We start from the raw sequence: 18,127 nt of genomic DNA, 5'->3' as shown, positions 1-18,127 counted from the left end.
AGATCTCAAAACAGAAGAGTTTAACAGCAAACTTAATAGACATGTGATGGCTGCTTCAGGTATTGGGCCAGAGACCCCCTTACCCTCTCAGGGTTTGAGTGTCCCAGAGAAGAACCTGTCCCTTTGTGGTGAGCATCAGTAGTAAATTCTCTGAGATTTGGAGTTTCAAGTCAAGCAGCTCTCTTTCCCACAAAATGAGTTGCGTATGAAACTGACTTCCTCAGATGCAATTCTGCTTTTACCAAACGAGTTTCGTGTGTGCCTGCAAACCACAGAGAGTGCAGACTGCACAGTGCACGCCGGTACTCCCTGCACCTCCGGTGTTACAGAGCCTGTTGAGTAGGCTCTGTTCACTTACTGCTCTTTCCATAGGCTGGGATATACCACAGGACAAGACGGGGACAGACATCATTGCTGTCTGCCAGGTGTGGAGGCGAGCCCTGCAACATTCCTCAGTCCAAGAGCTGCGTTTAGAAAAGGGTTGAGTTGCTTTGGGCTGCACAAAAGCAGCTTGGAGGCATTTTCCCGTGGTGATGTGGCTCTCCATGCACTGCCAGGACTTTTGGTAATGTGGGCTCATACAGCGTTTGTACTTCAGTTGAAAGACACCGGTACAGCATCATTACAGAAATTGTATCTTGCCCATTTCAGAGACTGTCAGTGTGTTTCACCTTTGAGCTCCATCATCTGCAAAATGCACTACTGACTCAAGGAGGTAACAGGTGTCACACCATCAAAACTCTACAGCTTGAGCCTGCATCTTTATCCCAATTTCCTCTTGGGCTTTTTTATCTGATCTAATTGCCTGGCACAGATGGGTGTCAGAGAAGGAGGCCACAAAAGGGTAAAGGTTTGAAGAGTTTTTACTGTCTATTTCTGTTTTCATGCCATGAGGTAGACCATCATTTTCCCTCCCAAGTGCTACTAGAATTTGTCTTACAAATGATGTAACATTTCCAGCTTCTTGCTTTCAAGCATATGGGAGAAACATTTTGTTCTGCAGTAAAGGAACACCGTTGCATTGATTTTCCAAAAAAAAATTCTTAATGTGAAGAGCAGATACCTCAGAAAACACAGTTCATGGGGAATGTTGCTTCCATTTTTTAAATTGTTGCCTTGAAACGTGTGGATTTTATAGGACAAAACGGTGTTTATTGGTTGTGCATGCCTAAATTCTCCAAGGCTGTGGGCTGCCCTGGGGTTCCCGGGGGCAGTAAAAACTGTAAATACCTTGACAGTGAGAGACATTCCAGACTGACCTCTCTCTTTCTAGCAGAGCTCTCAGCAGAGCCAGCAGCACTTCCTCATCTACCATGTTCTTCTGCAGGGATATATTAGGTTACAGAAAAAGCTAGGCTTCAACATATTTGACAGGTCATTCTTCTATATAGTTTAAAAAGGTAACTGATAGATAATGAGAACATTAAGTTGGCATTACTTTATTAAAATTTAATGATTAAAAATCCACAGACGTGTTCTGTTATACTTTAGACCGGTAGAAATTAGACAAATGGCTGATACTAAAATGCCGTATCTGGAAGTGGCTCAATGTTAACACCCCTCTTACTGCATCTTACACGGTGCCTGTGCTCTGCATGGCACGCTCGTCCCCAGCCCTGCCAGGCAAGCTCTGCATTTCAGTAGCACCGTGCCGTCTTCATTACAGAGCTTTACAGAGGCCAAATCAGAAGCGCACGTTCCGGCTTTAAATAAATCAGCCAGTACTGCAGCAGTCAGTGTTAATTTTTGTACTTACTGTTTCTCTAAAGGGTTTTGGACAAGTGCTAATGAGGCTTTATATGTGTTATTGTGCACGGTCCAAGTAACTTATACTGAAGAAAAATAATTTAAACATTTGCCCAGATCCTCGCCATGCTGCCCCCCAAACGCGGTTCGCTGGGGTGGCTGTGACGGGCAGAGATGTGCCGGAGCCCAGCACAGAGCCCACTGTGGAGCTCCTCAGGGAGTCCAGCACGGAGTTCCTCACAGAGTCCACTGTGGAGCTCCTCACGGAGCCCAGCACAGAGCCCACCACGGAGCCCCTCACGGAGCCCAGCACAGAGCCCACCGTGGAGCTCCTCATGGAGCCCAGCACAGAGCCCACCATGGAGCCCAGCACGGAGTTCCTCACAGAGCCCAGCACAGAGCCCACCATGGAGCTCCTCATGGAGTCCAGCACGGAGTTCCTCACAGAGCCCACTGTGGAGCTTCTCACAGAGCCCACCATGGAGCCCCTCACGGAGCCCAGCATGGAGCCCACTGTGGAGCTCCTCACGGAGCCCAGCACAGAGCCCACCACAGAGCCCCTCACGGAGCCCAGCACAGAGCCCACCACGGAGCTCCTCACAGAGCCCAGCACAGAGCCCACCATGGAGCTCCTCATGGAGCCCACCATGGAGCCCCTCACGGAGCCCAGCACGGAGTTCCTCACAGAGCCCAGCACAGAGCCCACCATGGAGATCCGCACGGAGCTCCTCACGGAGCCCAGCACAGAGCCCACCATGGAGCTCCGCACGGGGCCCAGCGCAGAGCCCACCATGGAGCTTCGCATGCAGTCTAGCATGGAGCCCACCGTGGAGCTCCGCACAGAGCCCAGCACAGAGCCCCTCACAGAGCCCAGCACGGAGACCCTCATGGAGCCCACCATGGAGCTCCGCACAGAGCCCAGCACGGAGCCCGCCATGGAGCCCCTGACAGAGCCCAGCACAGAGCCCACCATGGAGATCTGCACGGAGCTCCTCATGGAGCCCACCATGGAGCCCCTCACAGAGCCCAGCACGGAGTTCCTCACAGAGCCCAGCACAGAGCCCACCATGGAGATCTGCACGGAGCCCCTCATGGAGCCCAGCACGGAGCCCACCATGGAGCTCCTCATGGAGCCCAGCGCAGAGCCCACCATGGAGCCCACCATGGAGCCCAGCATGGAGCTCCTCACGGAGCCCACCATGGAGCTTCGCATGCAGCCTAGCATGGAGCCCACCATGGAGCTCCGCACAGAGCCCCTCACAGAGCCCAGCACGGAGCCCCTCACGGAGCCCGCCATGGAGCCCCTGACGGAGCCCAGCACGGAGCCCGCCATGGAGCCCCTCACGGAGCCCAGCACGGAGCCCGCCGCGGCCGCCCCTCACGGAGCCCAGCAAGGAGCCCGCCATGGAGCCCCTCACGGAGCCCAGCACGGAGCCCGCCATGGAGCCCCTCACGGAGCCCGCCATGGAGCCCCTCACGGAGCCCCTCACGGAGCCCAGCACGGAGCCCGCCATGGAGCTCCTCATGGAGCCCGCCATGGAGCCCCTCACGGAGCCCAGCACGGAGCCCGCCATGGAGCCCCTCACGGAGCCCGCCATGGAGCCCCTCACGGAGCCCCTCACGGAGCCCAGCACGGAGCCCGCCATGGAGCTCCTCATGGAGCCCGCCATGGAGCCCCTCACGGAGCCCAGCACGGAGCCCGCCATGGAGCCCCTCACGGAGCCCGCCGCGGCCGCCCCGCCCCGCCCCGCCCCCGGCTCCTCCGGCCGGCAGGCGGCGCCGCAGCGCGCGGCGGGTGGAGCGGCCATGGCGCTGTCCGGCGACCTGTGGACAGAGCTGCCGGCTGAGCGCCGCATCTTCTGCTCCGTCCTGCTCTTCTCGTGGGCCGTCTACCTCTGGGAGGCTTTCCTGGCGCACCGGCAGGTCGGTGGGGGTCTGGCGGGGACAGTCGCTGCGGGCCGGGGCCGTGCCGGGCCCGGCCTGACGTGGAGGATGGCCGGGGCCGGGCCGGGCCGGGGCCGGAGCCGGGCGGCGTGGGCTCTGTCACCTTCAGCCGGTGAAGGAAAGAGGAAGGAAGCGCTGCAAGCTTCCATCCCCGAGCAGGTGATGGCAGCCTCCGGGCGATAGCCACCCTGCGAGGCACACCCCAGCCCCCGGTTCTTATTGCAGAATACGACATAGAGGACGGAGTGGCCCTTTGTCGCCAGCCAGCCCCGACCTGCCCACCTGGCAGGTGTAGCAGCAGCCACACACCGGGGGGTTTGAGCCCTGGGATCAGGGACAGTGCAGCCTGATGCCCTGGGCAGGGGAGATGGTGTTTTGAAGTGATAAAGGGTAGGAGCTTTTCCTTAGAGAACAGGTACGTATACTGAAACAAGACAGCTGAGGGAAAAGCCTTTTAGTCTTAAAAAAATTTCAAATGGCAAGTTCTTTGCTGAAAATGAAATAGCACCTCGTTTGTGCAGCCACTCCGTGGGTCTGCGTTCTGGTGAAGTCACATAGTTTGCACAGGAGGATCTGGTGTGCCGTTTCAAAATGAGCTTAGCTGTTAACTGTGGTGCGGTAAGTAACATCCTGTGGAAAAATCACTTTGTGTGAGCTGTGTTTGATCACACATAAATAAGTTATTAAGCCAGCAGTTCAGTTCCTGGTTACAACATAATAATTATGCTTCAGTGTTATATTTAGAACTTCATAGAAAACTGGAATTTAGGGATAATTGTTGCTTTGTGTGTTGTTTTTTCTTTTTAACTTACTACGGTGGCCCACGGGAACATTTAATGTGTTATTTTAAAATCTTATTTATCTCCTTTAAAATATTAAGTGTAGACTTTAAGTTTTGTCTTCACTTTTTCAGAGGCGGGTGTACAGAACAACAACACATGTACCACAGGAACTGGGACAGATCATGGACTCAGAAACATTTGAAAAATCTCGCCTCTATCAGTTGGACAAAAGTACTTTCAGCTTTTGGTCAGGCCTCTATTCAGAGGTCGAGGGCACTGTAAGTACCTTTTGTATGATATTTTTCATGTACTCAAACTGTGAAGTACTTTGGTTCTCAGTGATCCCATGCAGCTGCACCATTGGCATTCTGGTGTCAAACAGCAACCGCTGACATTTATATTCTGGTTTTGTTTGTGGCCGTATTTGCTACACAAAAAGAAGTAATTTTTCAGAAAGCATGTCATTTCTTTCTGCTGTGCTGAGTCATACTGCACAAATACAGTGTTAACTTACATTTTAATTATACTCTCTAGTAGTTTCCATTGCAAAATAATTAAGCAGCATTAGAGTTATTTTAAATTGTTAAAATACAGGGTTACCCTGTGTTTGGAGGAATGCAACTACTTTAATTTTTAGATAAAATTTAAGTAGAAAGTAAAAAGAGAAGCTTGTGAGAACAGGGAGTGTACCAATAGATACTTCTGAAGTATAAGAAAAATGACACTGGGCAAGTAACATTCACATAGATGAGAGAACAGAACCATTAAGTTAGAACAAAATATTTATGTGTGTGACTTACAGTCTTAAGAGAAAATAAACCTGTTCTAACTCACTGCTGAAATGCATTGCTCATCACCGGCACAAAAAAGAATCCTAAAATGCCTGGCATTGCAAAGTAAAATTGAATTATGATCCCTACTTCATGATGAACCTAAGGAAGCATAAATGTCAGTTATAAAAGATAATGAAAATAGGATTGTAAAATAGAGTCAATCACGTAACTGTAGAACAATGATGCAAACCCAGTACTCAGAAATTTGTGATACCTCTTAACTTTCACATTTCCTGATCTCCTTTGTGCTGCTTGATCTGTATTTCATTTCCTTTTGTATGAACTCCTAGGAAGGATGTTTTGTCAGTGCAATCTGTTATATTCCTCTTGTTGGGATTTTCGGTGTTCTCAGTAGAACTCGAGACAATTTTTATATGAGTTTGAAAAGTTTTATGTTTCTGACTGATTTTAGAGGCAGTATTTCATTTGGAAATCAAAGCTGCTCTCTGGCAGTGGGTTGGTGGGTAAGGTGACGTGGAACCGCCTAGCAAATACAATGAGTCAGAAGGCTCTGAAGCTTTTTCTTGATTTGAAGAACTTTAGCCAAAACAGGTGCCTAAAGTTTCTAAAGAAAATACGCATGATTGGAATGAGCATCTTTTGCCACTGAATTTAGTGCCCTGCTATTCAAAAACTTGAATCAGTTATCTGTGCTTATCTTCATCCGGGCCTACTGTTGTTATAGTTGCCCAAAACATTGTAGCTGCTAAATAAGAGAGACTTGAGTTTGCCAGATGGACTGTTAGATGAATAAAGAACTGGCTGGATAATTGCATACAAGAGATAAAGCAGGTGGCTCTGTTTTGAAGTGGAAAGCGGGGATGGCTCTCAAGGGTCCACGTCTGGGTGAATGCTGTTTAGTATCTTCAAGGGACTGAGCGTACCCTTGGCAGGTTTGCAGCTGACACCAGGCTCAGTGGGCAGCTCATGGGCAGGAGGGACAGATGCTGTCCAGGGTGACCTTGATAGGCTGAAGGCATGGGCTTGTGTAAACCTCATGGAGTTCAGCAAGGCCAGGTGCAAAGTGCTGCACATGGGTCAGTTCAATCCACGGCACCAGCACAGGGATGAGTTGATTGAGAGGAGCCCTGTAGAGAGACTTCAGGGTCCTGGTAGATGAAAACTTGGACATGAGCTGGCAATGCATGATTGCAGCTCAGAGAGCCAACCTTGTGCTGGGCTGATGCTGGGCAGCAGGGTGAATCTCCCGCTCTGCTTCACTAACATGAGTGAAGCAGAGGAGGAGATTGACTGCCGCCCATGGAGAGGCACAGCAGGACCCATGCCCTGCCAAGTGGGGTGGAGTGAGCAGCTTGTCAGCACAGTTCCTTATTAAAACTAGCTCTCCAGGTTATGTTTAGTCCGTTTCCTGTTGTTTCCAGGCTGGGGGAGGTAGTTGAGCTGCAAGATCCTCTCCAGCACGCTGCCTTTGCTCTCCTCAGCGCCGCGTGGTAGGCAGTGTAGGGACAGCCACCGTTTGCCTTTGTGCGGAAACAACGTGGAGCTGTCTCTCTTCAGGAAGCAATTTTGTGTGTTTGGTGGTAAATACCGTTGTGGGTAAAGCACTTTTTCTTGTGCCCTCTTTTATTTATACTGTTGTATTTATTCACATTATTCTTTGTTTTCTCAGCCCACAAGGTCCAGTGTCAAGGTCCTTTGCCATCTTGTTATTGTTGAGGTCCTCTGCCATCTTGGTGGGACCAGGCAATATCCTGTCTTTGTTGATTAAACCAGTTCTCTATTTTGTTCTTTTAAGCATTGTGTTTACTGCTGTTTTCTTCAGTAAATTGTGGCTCTTATGTATAATCAGAGTTGGGTTTTTGCTTGTTCCCCTCCACCATTGAAAAGGTGCACTTGAAGTGTCATTAATTTCTCCACTGAACTTTTCAAAGCACCACACTTGCTTTGATCATTTCCATCTCCTCCTGACACTGAAAATGCACCCTAAGTGTTAGGTTGTAAGAGTAAGCCTTTTCAAATTAAAGAAGTACATAAACCCCTAGTGTCATCAATATTGGAAGACTGCTTGAGTACTTGCTTCAGTAGCTCTAGCTTGGGCATTTCTTTGATGCTGGTGTACCCCAGATGTTCACTCCCTGTTCCTTGGCAGCCAATATGTCAGGAGAGGATGGGAGCAGGCACAAGGAAGAGACCATGAAGCTATCTTCAACATGGCTGTAGCAACTCCAGTACTGAAACTGGGGCTTTTCTCTGGGCAGGGAACACAGGTGAACCTCTAGGAGAAGAGGGCAGCTCCTCTTCAAGAGGAGAGGCTGCAATATGAATATATGTGTGTGGTTGTACAACCACAGGGCACACGAGCTTTAAGGTCTTCTGAAGATGTACCTTACGTCTGAGCCAGTACAGTGGCAAAGTATACAGAAAATAGGCTTGGAAATACGCTAGTATTTCACAGGAAAAATATTAATTACCTGCTCTCTACTTCTTTAAAGTAAAAATTAATTAATACCAGCTATTCCAGGCTTGTTTTATCACTGTTATGATCAGAGGGGTGGCAAAAAGCTAATTATGAAACGGGTCTCATTCTCCCTTAAAAGGTTCTTATCATGCTGAAACGTTAGTAGACTAAGATGACAGTGTGTTTCATACTGCCTCTGTGGTATGTGGTTTTGTTTTTAAGATGATTCTCCTCTGTGGAGGAATTCCTTTTCTATGGAAACTGTCAGGTCAGATCTCTGGTCGTGCTGGGTTTGGACCAGAATATGAGGTAAGTAGGCTTTAAATTCCTGTAAGAGTGTTTGGTCCCTACTGCAATAATTATTTTTAAATTGGTATTTAGTTAAAAGTGACATTTAGCTAACCTGTAATACAGTAAAAATAACAGATATTTTCTGGTGCACACAATGACTCTGTGATTCTGAGAACTGGTAACAGTAAATTAGCTTGCTTTTGAATTAGCTTACTAATTAAAACAGCCTTATGTGTTAAAAGCAAAGTCTGGTATCTGCTTGAGTCAAATGGGATGGTGGGCTGGGGTTTAGGGAGCTCTTTATTTGGGTGTTTTATTTTTACTAATCCTAGAATTGATCTACCTGCACACTAAAAGGGTAAGAAATTTGAGTCTGCTGCTTATGTTACCTTTGTGCTGTGGATGAAGCATGTATCCAAATTTGTGTTCCAAATCCTTTGTAAGCTATTATAGTGAGCAATAATTAGTCAGCATGAACAAGTTAATTCTGTGAATTTATTTAGCATCATCTTCTAACCGGTTGCAGTGAAACCACAACCTAAAAGCCATTTTTAACACCTAAATATTTGTTAGTGTGGGTCAATAAATATCAGGTGGTTTTGATATCAGGTTTGGTTTTGTTTTGTTTTATAGATTGTTCAGTCATTGGTGTTTCTGCTACTTGCAACACTCTTCAGTGCAGTGACTGGTCTCCCATGGAGTTTATATAATACATTTGTCATAGAAGAGAAACATGGCTTCAATCAACAGGTATTGCAGAGAGCACTTGTGCTGACCACATTGGTTCAGATTGGTTAGATAGACTGGTCCTTTCATGAATGTGCCACCCAAAATAATGGTTTGGGTCAGGCCTTACTAAGGAAGAGTGCATCTGCATGGGCTTGAGTCCATGTAAATGTAAGGAGCTACTAGGAGAGTTCCTTTTTGACTGACTCTGATTTTCTTATGACAGTCATTGCTGTTTTGCCATTTGTCTTAACTGAAGGGATCAGTTCACTAACCAGAATGGCTTATTAATATTGACATTGACATCACTGATCTAATTTATCCTTTCTTTGCAGACGTTGGGATTTTTTTTTAAGGATGCTATCAAGAAGTTTGTTGTGACTCAGTGTATTCTGTTGCCAGTGACATCCCTTCTGCTTTACATTATTAAAATAGGGGGAGACTACTTTTTTATCTATGCCTGGCTCTTCACGTTGGTTGTTTCCTTGGTGAGTATGAGAAGATGTTTGGGTTTCTTCCAGACTCCAGCTTACTGGCATGGCTCAGCATGCTGAATGCAGCTGAAAGGAAATGAAGAGAAATCTAAATCTCCTGGGAATTTTAATGTCTACAAACTTTAACAGAGTGTCTTGCTCTCAATGTACTTGTTCAGCAATAATAGCTCATATTAGTTGTCCACATTAATGTTATATATTTATATAATCTATTTAATACTGGAGTGTTTTCATCAATTGAAAGAGAAGCACTGATGAAGCTTTAGAATAGGTATTGGAAATACAGCACTATGTGGTGATCTGTTTTCCTTTCTCCTGAACACAGATGTGAGAACCAGAACATATGCAGCTGACCCACGTTCCTCTCTCTCACTTTCTTATCACAAACTAGTATTTTATTTTTGCTCTGCCTGCACCTTCCTGTTGAGCTGTCCACATACATTTTGTTGAGGTTCTACAGATACTTTAGAACCTGGTATAACAGGGGTTGGTCTATCTTTTATACTACAAAAGCTAGAAAATAAAACATCTTGGCAGAGCTGCAAACTTCTGTATTGAAAGGACATTTTCCTGGCTCACTCTTTTCCTCTGAGCTCCCTCCACCCCTGAGGGTTAAATGCATGCTTAGACAATTGGTGTGTTGCCACCTCACTGCAACTTTATAGTTGCAGTTTCAGGCTTTAATGCATTTGAACAGCCTTTGACATGCAAAATCATCCTAAGAGGTATTAGATTTACTCTTTAGAGTCTGGTTTAGGGAAAAATTCCAGTTCCATAACTCTGTAATCAGAGTTAGAGTTGCATCCTCCTACTAGTCTGTTCTGCCTGCTGATACCAAGGCATTACACAAAGATCTGAGATAAAACCTTAAAATTAGGCCACACATGCTATATATGGTCTGAAATACTAGTCTGGACTGAAAAGATGATTTTTACTCTATGAAATACCCTCCTCCACCTTCTGCAAAATATCTGCAGAGATTTAAGCCCCTAAAAATTACAGTAACAAAACTTATTTTAGTGGTGTTTCATATTGATGCCCTCACTTGCTGTGACTTTGCAAAAGTCAGTTCTTCTGATTTTTGATTTCACTGGACTTCTTCAGCAGTGCACACACTGTCAAAAGTCCAGGTACTTGTTTTCAGTGAAATAAAATGTATCAAGATAGTTTTGAATTTAATGTTATGTCCGTTTGCCTCTCATGCCCTGTTCCTTTTTAGCTAACCAGAATTTAAACTTACAAAACAAATAAATGCAAATAATTTTGTAGTGATCCAGAGTGTGAGGAAAGGGAGTTCAGCTTTCCTTTCCATCGCATTATTCTAGTTCTGGCTTTCTCAACTGGGCTGCAGCTGATGCCAGTTTGAAGAGATACAGGTGCACTGTAGTGATGTTTTTAGGTCAAGGCTATTAGTCATTGTGGAGCCAGAGGCATCAGGCAGACAACTGCCTTAGCCCTGCAGACAGCTGGGAGACAGAAAGAAAGCAGGGGACATGAAATTTCTTGCCTTTTTTTAGACAGCTGTTTTGCAAGTTAGCAGGAATTAGTCCCACTTCTTCTATCTCTTGGTGCCTTCATCTCTTCAGCTGAGTGTGAAACCCTTCAGAGCTTTCCAGGATTGGTGGAAGTGACAGCCTTTCACTGATGAGCCCCCTGCTCCCAGAGGCCTTGTCTTTGCACTGTTCACAGCAGTTCTGCTCAAGTGTGTAGGTGGTTTGTGCACAGTTTGCTGAACAGTGGACTGGCCACCAGACAAAGCAGCCCCTCGAGAGCCTGCCTACAGATCCCACTTCGTACAGGACTCTGAATGACTCATGAATGACTCGTGAATTCTATATGACTTTATCAAGAGGTTTTTTCTGAAATTGTGCTCTCTTTTTGAACTTTTTTCTCCACCTTTAATACTAAACACTTTTGCATGCCCTGTTCTTAATATTTGCATGTGTTTGCAGGTGCTTGTTACAATCTATGCAGACTATATTGCACCTTTGTTTGATAAATTCATTCCGCTTCCGGAGGGAGAGCTCAAGCAGCAAATTGAAACAATGGCAAAGAGCATTGACTTCCCATTGACTAAGGTGTATGTTGTTGAAGGTGAGGTTTTGTTATTTTTTTTTAATAAAAAGTCTTTGTAATTTTAAATTTGTGGGGGTTTAGCAGTGATTGTGGATGCTGTAATAGGGCAGTTGCTTGCATTGCTCAGATACTGTAATATTTGCCAATGTCTGTAGCATTTTCCTGGTCTTTTTCCTGAAGCTCAGTGCACAGCCTGAACTCATCTTCTGGTTGGAAACATTTTCCTGCGTCTGTGGAATGGAAATACACAGCTCGGTCAGGAGTGGAAGCATAAAAATATGCAAGATTATAATTTTAGAACTGTGAAACAAAGGGAATAGCTGTTTCCATTCACCTTTGCTGGCACATTTGAAAGAATTCTACATAATTTGGCACATGTTCTTTGCCTGGAGCAGTGTCAATTCAGAATGCTCTTTCCAATCTAAATCTGAAATTGCAATAGGATTTGCTTTTCTTCTTGGACATTAGCTGTTCACGACTGCTCTTATGGTTTTAGTGATTACACACTACATTTCTCTATTGGAGTCATCATTATTTCGATTTTAGAATATGTTTCAGCTTCCAAACAGATCTGCTTGATGTACAATTCATTTGGGGACTTTGAGAATTCCTCTGGAAGAATCTGGTCTGTCATACTGTACAGGCTTCAGTGCATGGGATTATTCAGATCATGGTCTTTAAATTTTCCCCTCAGGTTCTAAGCGTTCTTCCCACAGCAATGCTTATTTCTATGGATTCTTCAAGAATAAGCGGATAGTACTCTTTGACACACTCCTGGAAGACTATTCTGCTTTGAACAAAGAGCCAGCAGAAGGAGAAGATGGTGAGAATGAAGAAACAAAGTCTAAAACCAAAGTGAGTTTGTCTTTCATTGTGTTGTTTATATTAACTTCTTGGTGAGATATTCCCTTGTGTTTTCTAATGTGTTTTAAAGGTCTTGAGTAAGTTGCTAAAACCCAAACCCTAATGATTTCAACACCAAAGTATGCCTGGTTTGCTAATTGGAATTTCTGAGGCTGTGTGAGTTGTGCAGATAGCACCAGAGACTGTAAAAATCCACAGGGGCTTTAGCAAAACATTAGTTCCCTGCATGTAAAAACTAGATCTTCCCTGTAATTCTTTGAATAAGGGACCTGTTTGGGGTTTTAGCTCATCTTCTCTTAGGACTGCCATACCAAAGCTTCCCTTTGAAGAAAATACTTTTAATTCTTAGTGTGTCATTTGTGTGCCTTTTACTGCATGCAGAGATTTTGGTGCAGGAGGACAGACAGGTTGCACATGTGCATCCTCTCATGCTGTGGTCCAGAACAGGATGGTGGCCTGGCACTGGCCTTCCTTTGATGTGCAGCTGCACATCATGAGTCTGCTGGAACAGCTGTTGTGGCCTCAGAAGAGTATGGAAATGACTAAAGCTAATAGAATATTTTCTGAATAACCTGGAGGAGTTATTCTGAGAAAAACAAATGGCCTAGAGCAGGTTAGGCCAATTTCTAGATTGTTGTTCAGTCCAGCTTCTGGGTTTTTTTTTGGCAAATACTGCAGAAGTGGATGGTGAGAGGAGGGGATGTTGAGCTCGCCTGATCTGGTCATAATGAGAGTCTGTGTTCCATTTCAACGGGTTCTTCAGCCTTTATGTTTGCTTCTGACTTGCTAATGGAACTTTGAAGGTGCAGATGTCCTTCCTAATTATAGCTTTAAGGCGTGTCATTGGGCTTTTTGAAGAGAACAGTTCCTTTTAAAAGGATCAGTACTGCTTTGGGAGGAAGGCTACATGTTGAGTGTTGAAGGAAAGTATGAACAGGGCTTTGCTCTCAATTCTCTGAAAGTCTGCAGCTCTGAACAGGGCTTTGCTCTCAATTCTCTGAAAGTCTTCAGCTCTGAATACCTGTTTCCAGTGTAATGCTTTGCTTGAGTAAAGAAACAGGATGAGAAGGGGTAGGAGAGCATTTGGAAGACAAATCTTCCAGTGTTCTTTCAGGTTTGCATCAGCATGTCTGCATACATAGAAATAAGATCTCACCACCTCGTAGTAGAAATCTTCTTAACCTTAAAAGGTTATATTTCTGCAAGTATCTTCATGAAAAAGGCTCAGCAAAAAATTATATGTGTGTTTCTGGTATTAGAAAGGAATGGCCTGATCTAGGGACACTTAAATGATCAAGAAAAAAACAAATTAGTAAGAAATTAATTTGTTTGTGTTCAGACATACCTGATAATACTTCTGCTTTGTTATTCCTCAGAATAAGAAACAAGGATGTAAAAATGAAGAAGTTCTGGCTGTACTCGGTCATGAATTGGGTCACTGGAAACTAGGTCATACTGTCAAAAATATAATCATCAGCCAGGTAAGTTATTTTAAACTTTTTTTTTTTTTTCCTGGAGCATCTGTGATTATAGCTGTTACCACATGCCCTCTTCCAGATTTGTTAGTGCACATTCACCTGATATGCTGTGTGACAGGAAGTTGGTCTGGATCACAGCCATCCTTCTTTTCTGTTCCGTGTGTTTCAATAACAAACAATATTCTGGCACCTTCTATTTTTAAAAAGACCAAAAAAAACCCCACTTGGATAGCTACTCACCCCCTCTAGAAAACTTGGTGAGGCATTGTCCTGCCTCTTGGCTCTGGAAAGCCAGGCAAGCACTATGTTTGTACAGGACGCTGCTCAGCTTGGATGGAAGCACAGATTGTTTCCAGGAACAACACAGCACACACACATTTTGTTTGGCTTTAAGCTTTTCAGAACCTATACTTAATTCCAAGGAGATGGGTTCTATCCTGTACTCCCTCTTCTCTTCTCTTTTTGCTTTTTCATCTCCATTATTTGTTTTTTGCTCACTGGCAGAAAATAGTGGTTCTTGTACTGCATTTTCAGAAAGCAGATAAAGACCAACTGTTTGTTCCTCTCTTTGTATCAGTTCAAAAGTAATCTACTTGGTTTTTTTACAGTGGCATCCATGTGCAAATCTGTAATGTGATGTTATGTAAAGACTTATTTTAATCAAGAATATTTTTTCTTCTCTCCAGATGAATTCCTTCCTTTGCTTCTTCTTGTTTGCTGTGCTAATTGGTCAGAAAGAACTCTTTGCTGCATTTGGTTTCTATGACACCCAGCCTACCCTGATAGGCTTGATGATTATTTTCCAGTTCATTTTTTCACCTTACAATGAGGTAAATTGTTTTCAAGACATAGACTCTGAAGTATCATCCCATTTAAATAATTATTCTGTTTTTTCAGGGGAAGTTTGGATTCCTAGGGGCCGCATGGGGTGTCTCATTTTGATAATCAGGCTTAGTGCTGCATGTTGGGTAGCACTCCCAGTTTGATGTGTGGCTTGGATAAAGTTTAGTGAGATCAGTCTGCAGCCACAGCCATGTGTGGGATGTGGGAGGCTAGATTTGGTGGTATTTACTGGCACTGAAGGAAATTGCAGATAGCTGATTTTTAAAGTAATTTTAATGCATTTCTCTCCACAGGTTCTTTCCTTTTGTTTGACAGTATTAAGCCGACGATTTGAGTTTCAAGCTGATGCATTTGCCAAGGAACTTGGGAAGGCTAAAGACCTATATTCTGCTTTGATCAAGCTAAACAAAGATAATTTAGGATTCCCTGTTTCTGACTGGATCTTTTCAATGTGGCATTACTCCCACCCACCCCTTTTAGAAAGACTTCAGGCCTTGAAAGATGCAAAGCAAGAGTGACAGCACTGATTGCTGGTCCAGAGACAGTGCTTCCATCTCAGAAGCAAAGTTCAGAGCTGCTTTTTAATTTTTTTTTAAATGGGTAATGCGAATTAAGTGCGCTGTTAACAGCACCACAGATCTGAGTATCCTGAAACAGGTATTAAATTATAAATGACTTATTTTTAACAAAAACAAAACTGTGGAACTTAATTTAGAAAAAGTGCTGGGTGAAGACCTTCCCCCCCACCCGCCACACTGACTTTTATTTCCATATCATAGTGTAGACTTTTAAAGGGAGGAAAACAAGTGTAGGCTTCAAAGCACCTTTCTCTTCAAGTTTATTTATGCCTTGAACATTGCTTTTGATCCTTTTTCTATTCTCAGCATTCTGTGAACCTTCCCAGTCTCGCCCTCTTCACAGTGAAGAGGCTTTGGGTGACTTGATTTCCTGTATAATGATACTTGTGCTTGCCAGTGTGTTTTAAAAAGCTGAATGCAGCTGCAGGCTTTTCTCCTGCATCCATGTGTGTCGTAATGAAAAATGCTACTTAATAAAACCTTCTTTCTCTGAAGTGTGGGAAGAAGGATGAATTACAGCTGAGGAAATGTACCATGTCTTCCTTGAAAATGAGCACTGGGTGGTATTTAGTAGCATTATAGTGGGATTAGGCGGCTCCTATTGCCCCCAGGGCTGCTGGGGGTATGGAAGGATGTTACAGAGAATCAGAATTGGGACCCACACGTTTGAGAAGATTGCTAATTCTCTCTTGTTCTCCCTTTTTCCACATCTCAGTTCCTCCATTTCTGTTGTGCTTTGCCTAGATTTTTTGTGTATATGGAAGTGTCCAGTTGCTCAGCCAGTGTATCAGAGCCACACTTTCATTCTGAGGGGGCTTATCCTCCATTCCATTGAGGGTTTTTCAATATGAATCCAGCTGAAATAGTAGTGTTGGCATACTTACTCTTCATCATTGTTCTTATATATCAAAATTCTTACATATAAAAAGCCCAGGAAAAAGTTTGCCCACATCAGTTACTGAAGAAAAAAGTGGGTAAACGTGGAAATGGCTTCAGCATTGATTATCTCAGACTTTTCTGATGAAAAATAGGATTATATTTACTTTTGTTGAAGTAAAAATAAAAGTAAGATATAAGTTTGCATGTGCATACAAATGTTTTAACCAGTGTGAATATACATACTCCATATAAAAATCAGATTTTCTATCTGCAGTGAATTAAAAAGTTCTGCTCAGCTCTGTACAAAGAGAGAAGTCATCAAAGCAAATTGTCATTGTTTCACATGTCAGAATATTCTCATGCATTTTATTGTTAGCTTACATTTGTTTTTCTGATCATAAGGAAAAATGCCTTATAAGATGATGGGCACAATGATGTCTTGGGTGAAACAAGATGTTGCTGAAAGCCCTTTGTATGCCTTATTCTAATTGTGTTTATACCCCAGGAAATACGGAGCTAAGCTATAGATACGGATTTAGGAGACAGTTTTACAAGTCTGGAGAGCCTATATTTGTCATGTGAACTGTATTTAATAAAAGGCCCTCAAAAATAAAAGCATTAACTTGAATCTGTCAATTCAGAAGAGTAAATAACTGTGTCAAGTTTTGAATGAGATGTTGGCTGGTATAAAGCTATGTGAAGGGTGCTCTGAGAAAATAATTTGTCTCGTCCATTAGGTAAAAATTGTATGCAAAAACTAATTTTCTGGCTGTTTCAGAAATTTGGGTAAATGCAAACAAAAGGAGATTAAAGTGTGAAGATGAAGGAAATGCCAGTTCCTATGGAAGCATGAAATACTTAAAATACCTCGCTCACAGGTAGTGTTCTTATAGCAATTGCCTGTTACTTCCTTTTCTCCCCTATCAGTATTTAGTTTTCTCTGCAGTTCTTCTAGCTGGATTTCATATATAACTACTGAACAAGGTTTCAGAGTTGGTTCCATTCTGCTGCAGTTCTTCTCAGCTCTGCAGCTGTCAGTGTGTGCTGCTGAGCTTCTACCTGCCCACATTCCTACTGGACTTCTGGAGTGCATCAGCTACATCTTGCAGACCTTCTACAGCCTCAGATTGCTTCCTGTCTCCCTGAGAATGGTCAAAATTACACCTAAATCTTCCTGTGCACCTTCTGCCTTCCCAGGTACCTAAATGCTCCCACAGTGTCTACACAGCCGTGTGATAAGCCAGCACCAGCTTCATGACAAAGTAGGTCTGCTTAAGAGCAGCCACCTCCCTTCCAGGGAGTGACCAGTTTTAAGGAAAGAGGCAAGAAAATTAGCAACCATGCATTCAGTTTTCTGTTACTTCTAGCAAATACTCTTCAAGAACATCTCTGGCATCTGTGGGACTGCTGGGCATTCATCAGCAGAGTCCTGTCCAAAGGCTGGAGCTTCAACTTCTGCTTCCTGCCTTACCAGCTTTTCCTGCTGGTCTAAGTAGAAACCTGGGAGAAGATATGCTGAGGAAAAGCAGACCTTGAAAGGTGACAGAAGGACTAAAACTTGAATCCTTTGTCAGCGTGAAGCTTGATGGGTCTTGGCAATGTGTGCTGGCAGCCCAGAGACCCACGTGCCCTGGGCTGATCCCCAGCAGGGATGGGCAGCACAAGGGAGGGGATTCTGCCCATCTGCACAGCTGCCTCCAGCTCTGGCATCCCCTATAGAAGACAGGTCTGTTGGAGCGAGTCCGGAGGAGGCCACAGAGATGTTCCCCCCGCAGAGATGTTGGAGCCCCTCCGCTCTGGAGACAGGATGGGAGAGGTGGAGGTGTTCACCTGGAGAAGGCTCCAGTGAGAGCTCAGAGCCCCTTCCAGGTGATAAAGGGCTGCAAGAGAGCTGAGAGGGACTTTGGAAAAGAGCCTAGAGTGACAGGACAGGGATGGATGGATGGATGGATGGATGGATGGATGGATGGATGGATGGATGGATGGATGGATGGATGGATGGATGGCTTTAAGCTGAAGGAAGGTAGATTTAGATCAGATATTATGAAGAAATTCTTTACTGAGGGACAACAGGCACAGGCTGCCCAGAGAAGCTGTGGCTGCGCATCCCTGAAAGTGTCCAGGTTGGACAGGGCTTGGAGCAACCTGTCTAGTGGAAGGTGTCCTTGCCCACG

General features: G+C 44.5%; 2 protein-coding genes across 2 annotated transcripts; one reads left to right on the top strand and one right to left on the bottom strand.

The window, feature by feature from the left end:
- Nucleotides 1–1,804: 1,804 nt before the first annotated feature.
- Nucleotides 1,805–3,554, bottom strand: LOC137462227 (fap1 adhesin-like). The gene is made up of 2 exons (XM_068172378.1): nucleotides 3,032–3,554; nucleotides 1,805–2,964 (listed from the first exon to the last, which is right to left on the bottom strand). Exons 1-2 carry the CDS (start codon nucleotides 3,552–3,554, stop codon nucleotides 1,805–1,807), a joined length of 1,683 nt encoding a protein of 560 aa, XP_068028479.1.
- Nucleotides 3,509–16,623, top strand: ZMPSTE24 (zinc metallopeptidase STE24). The gene is made up of 10 exons (XM_068172716.1): nucleotides 3,509–3,669; nucleotides 4,604–4,750; nucleotides 7,947–8,033; nucleotides 8,649–8,765; nucleotides 9,077–9,229; nucleotides 11,188–11,329; nucleotides 12,006–12,166; nucleotides 13,552–13,656; nucleotides 14,340–14,483; nucleotides 14,790–16,623. The coding sequence occupies exons 1-10, from the start codon at nucleotides 3,553–3,555 to the stop codon at nucleotides 15,012–15,014; spliced, it is 1,398 nt and encodes a 465-aa protein (XP_068028817.1). The 5' UTR covers nucleotides 3,509–3,552; the 3' UTR covers nucleotides 15,015–16,623.
- The last annotated feature ends 1,504 nt before the right edge of the window (nucleotides 16,624–18,127 follow it).

Source organism: Anomalospiza imberbis, chromosome 25, assembly GCF_031753505.1.
Source record: "Anomalospiza imberbis isolate Cuckoo-Finch-1a 21T00152 chromosome 25, ASM3175350v1, whole genome shotgun sequence".
NCBI lineage: Eukaryota > Metazoa > Chordata > Aves > Passeriformes > Viduidae > Anomalospiza > Anomalospiza imberbis.
Note: the sequence above shows the minus strand (reverse complement) of the source record. Positions and strands in the feature narration are given on the sequence as shown.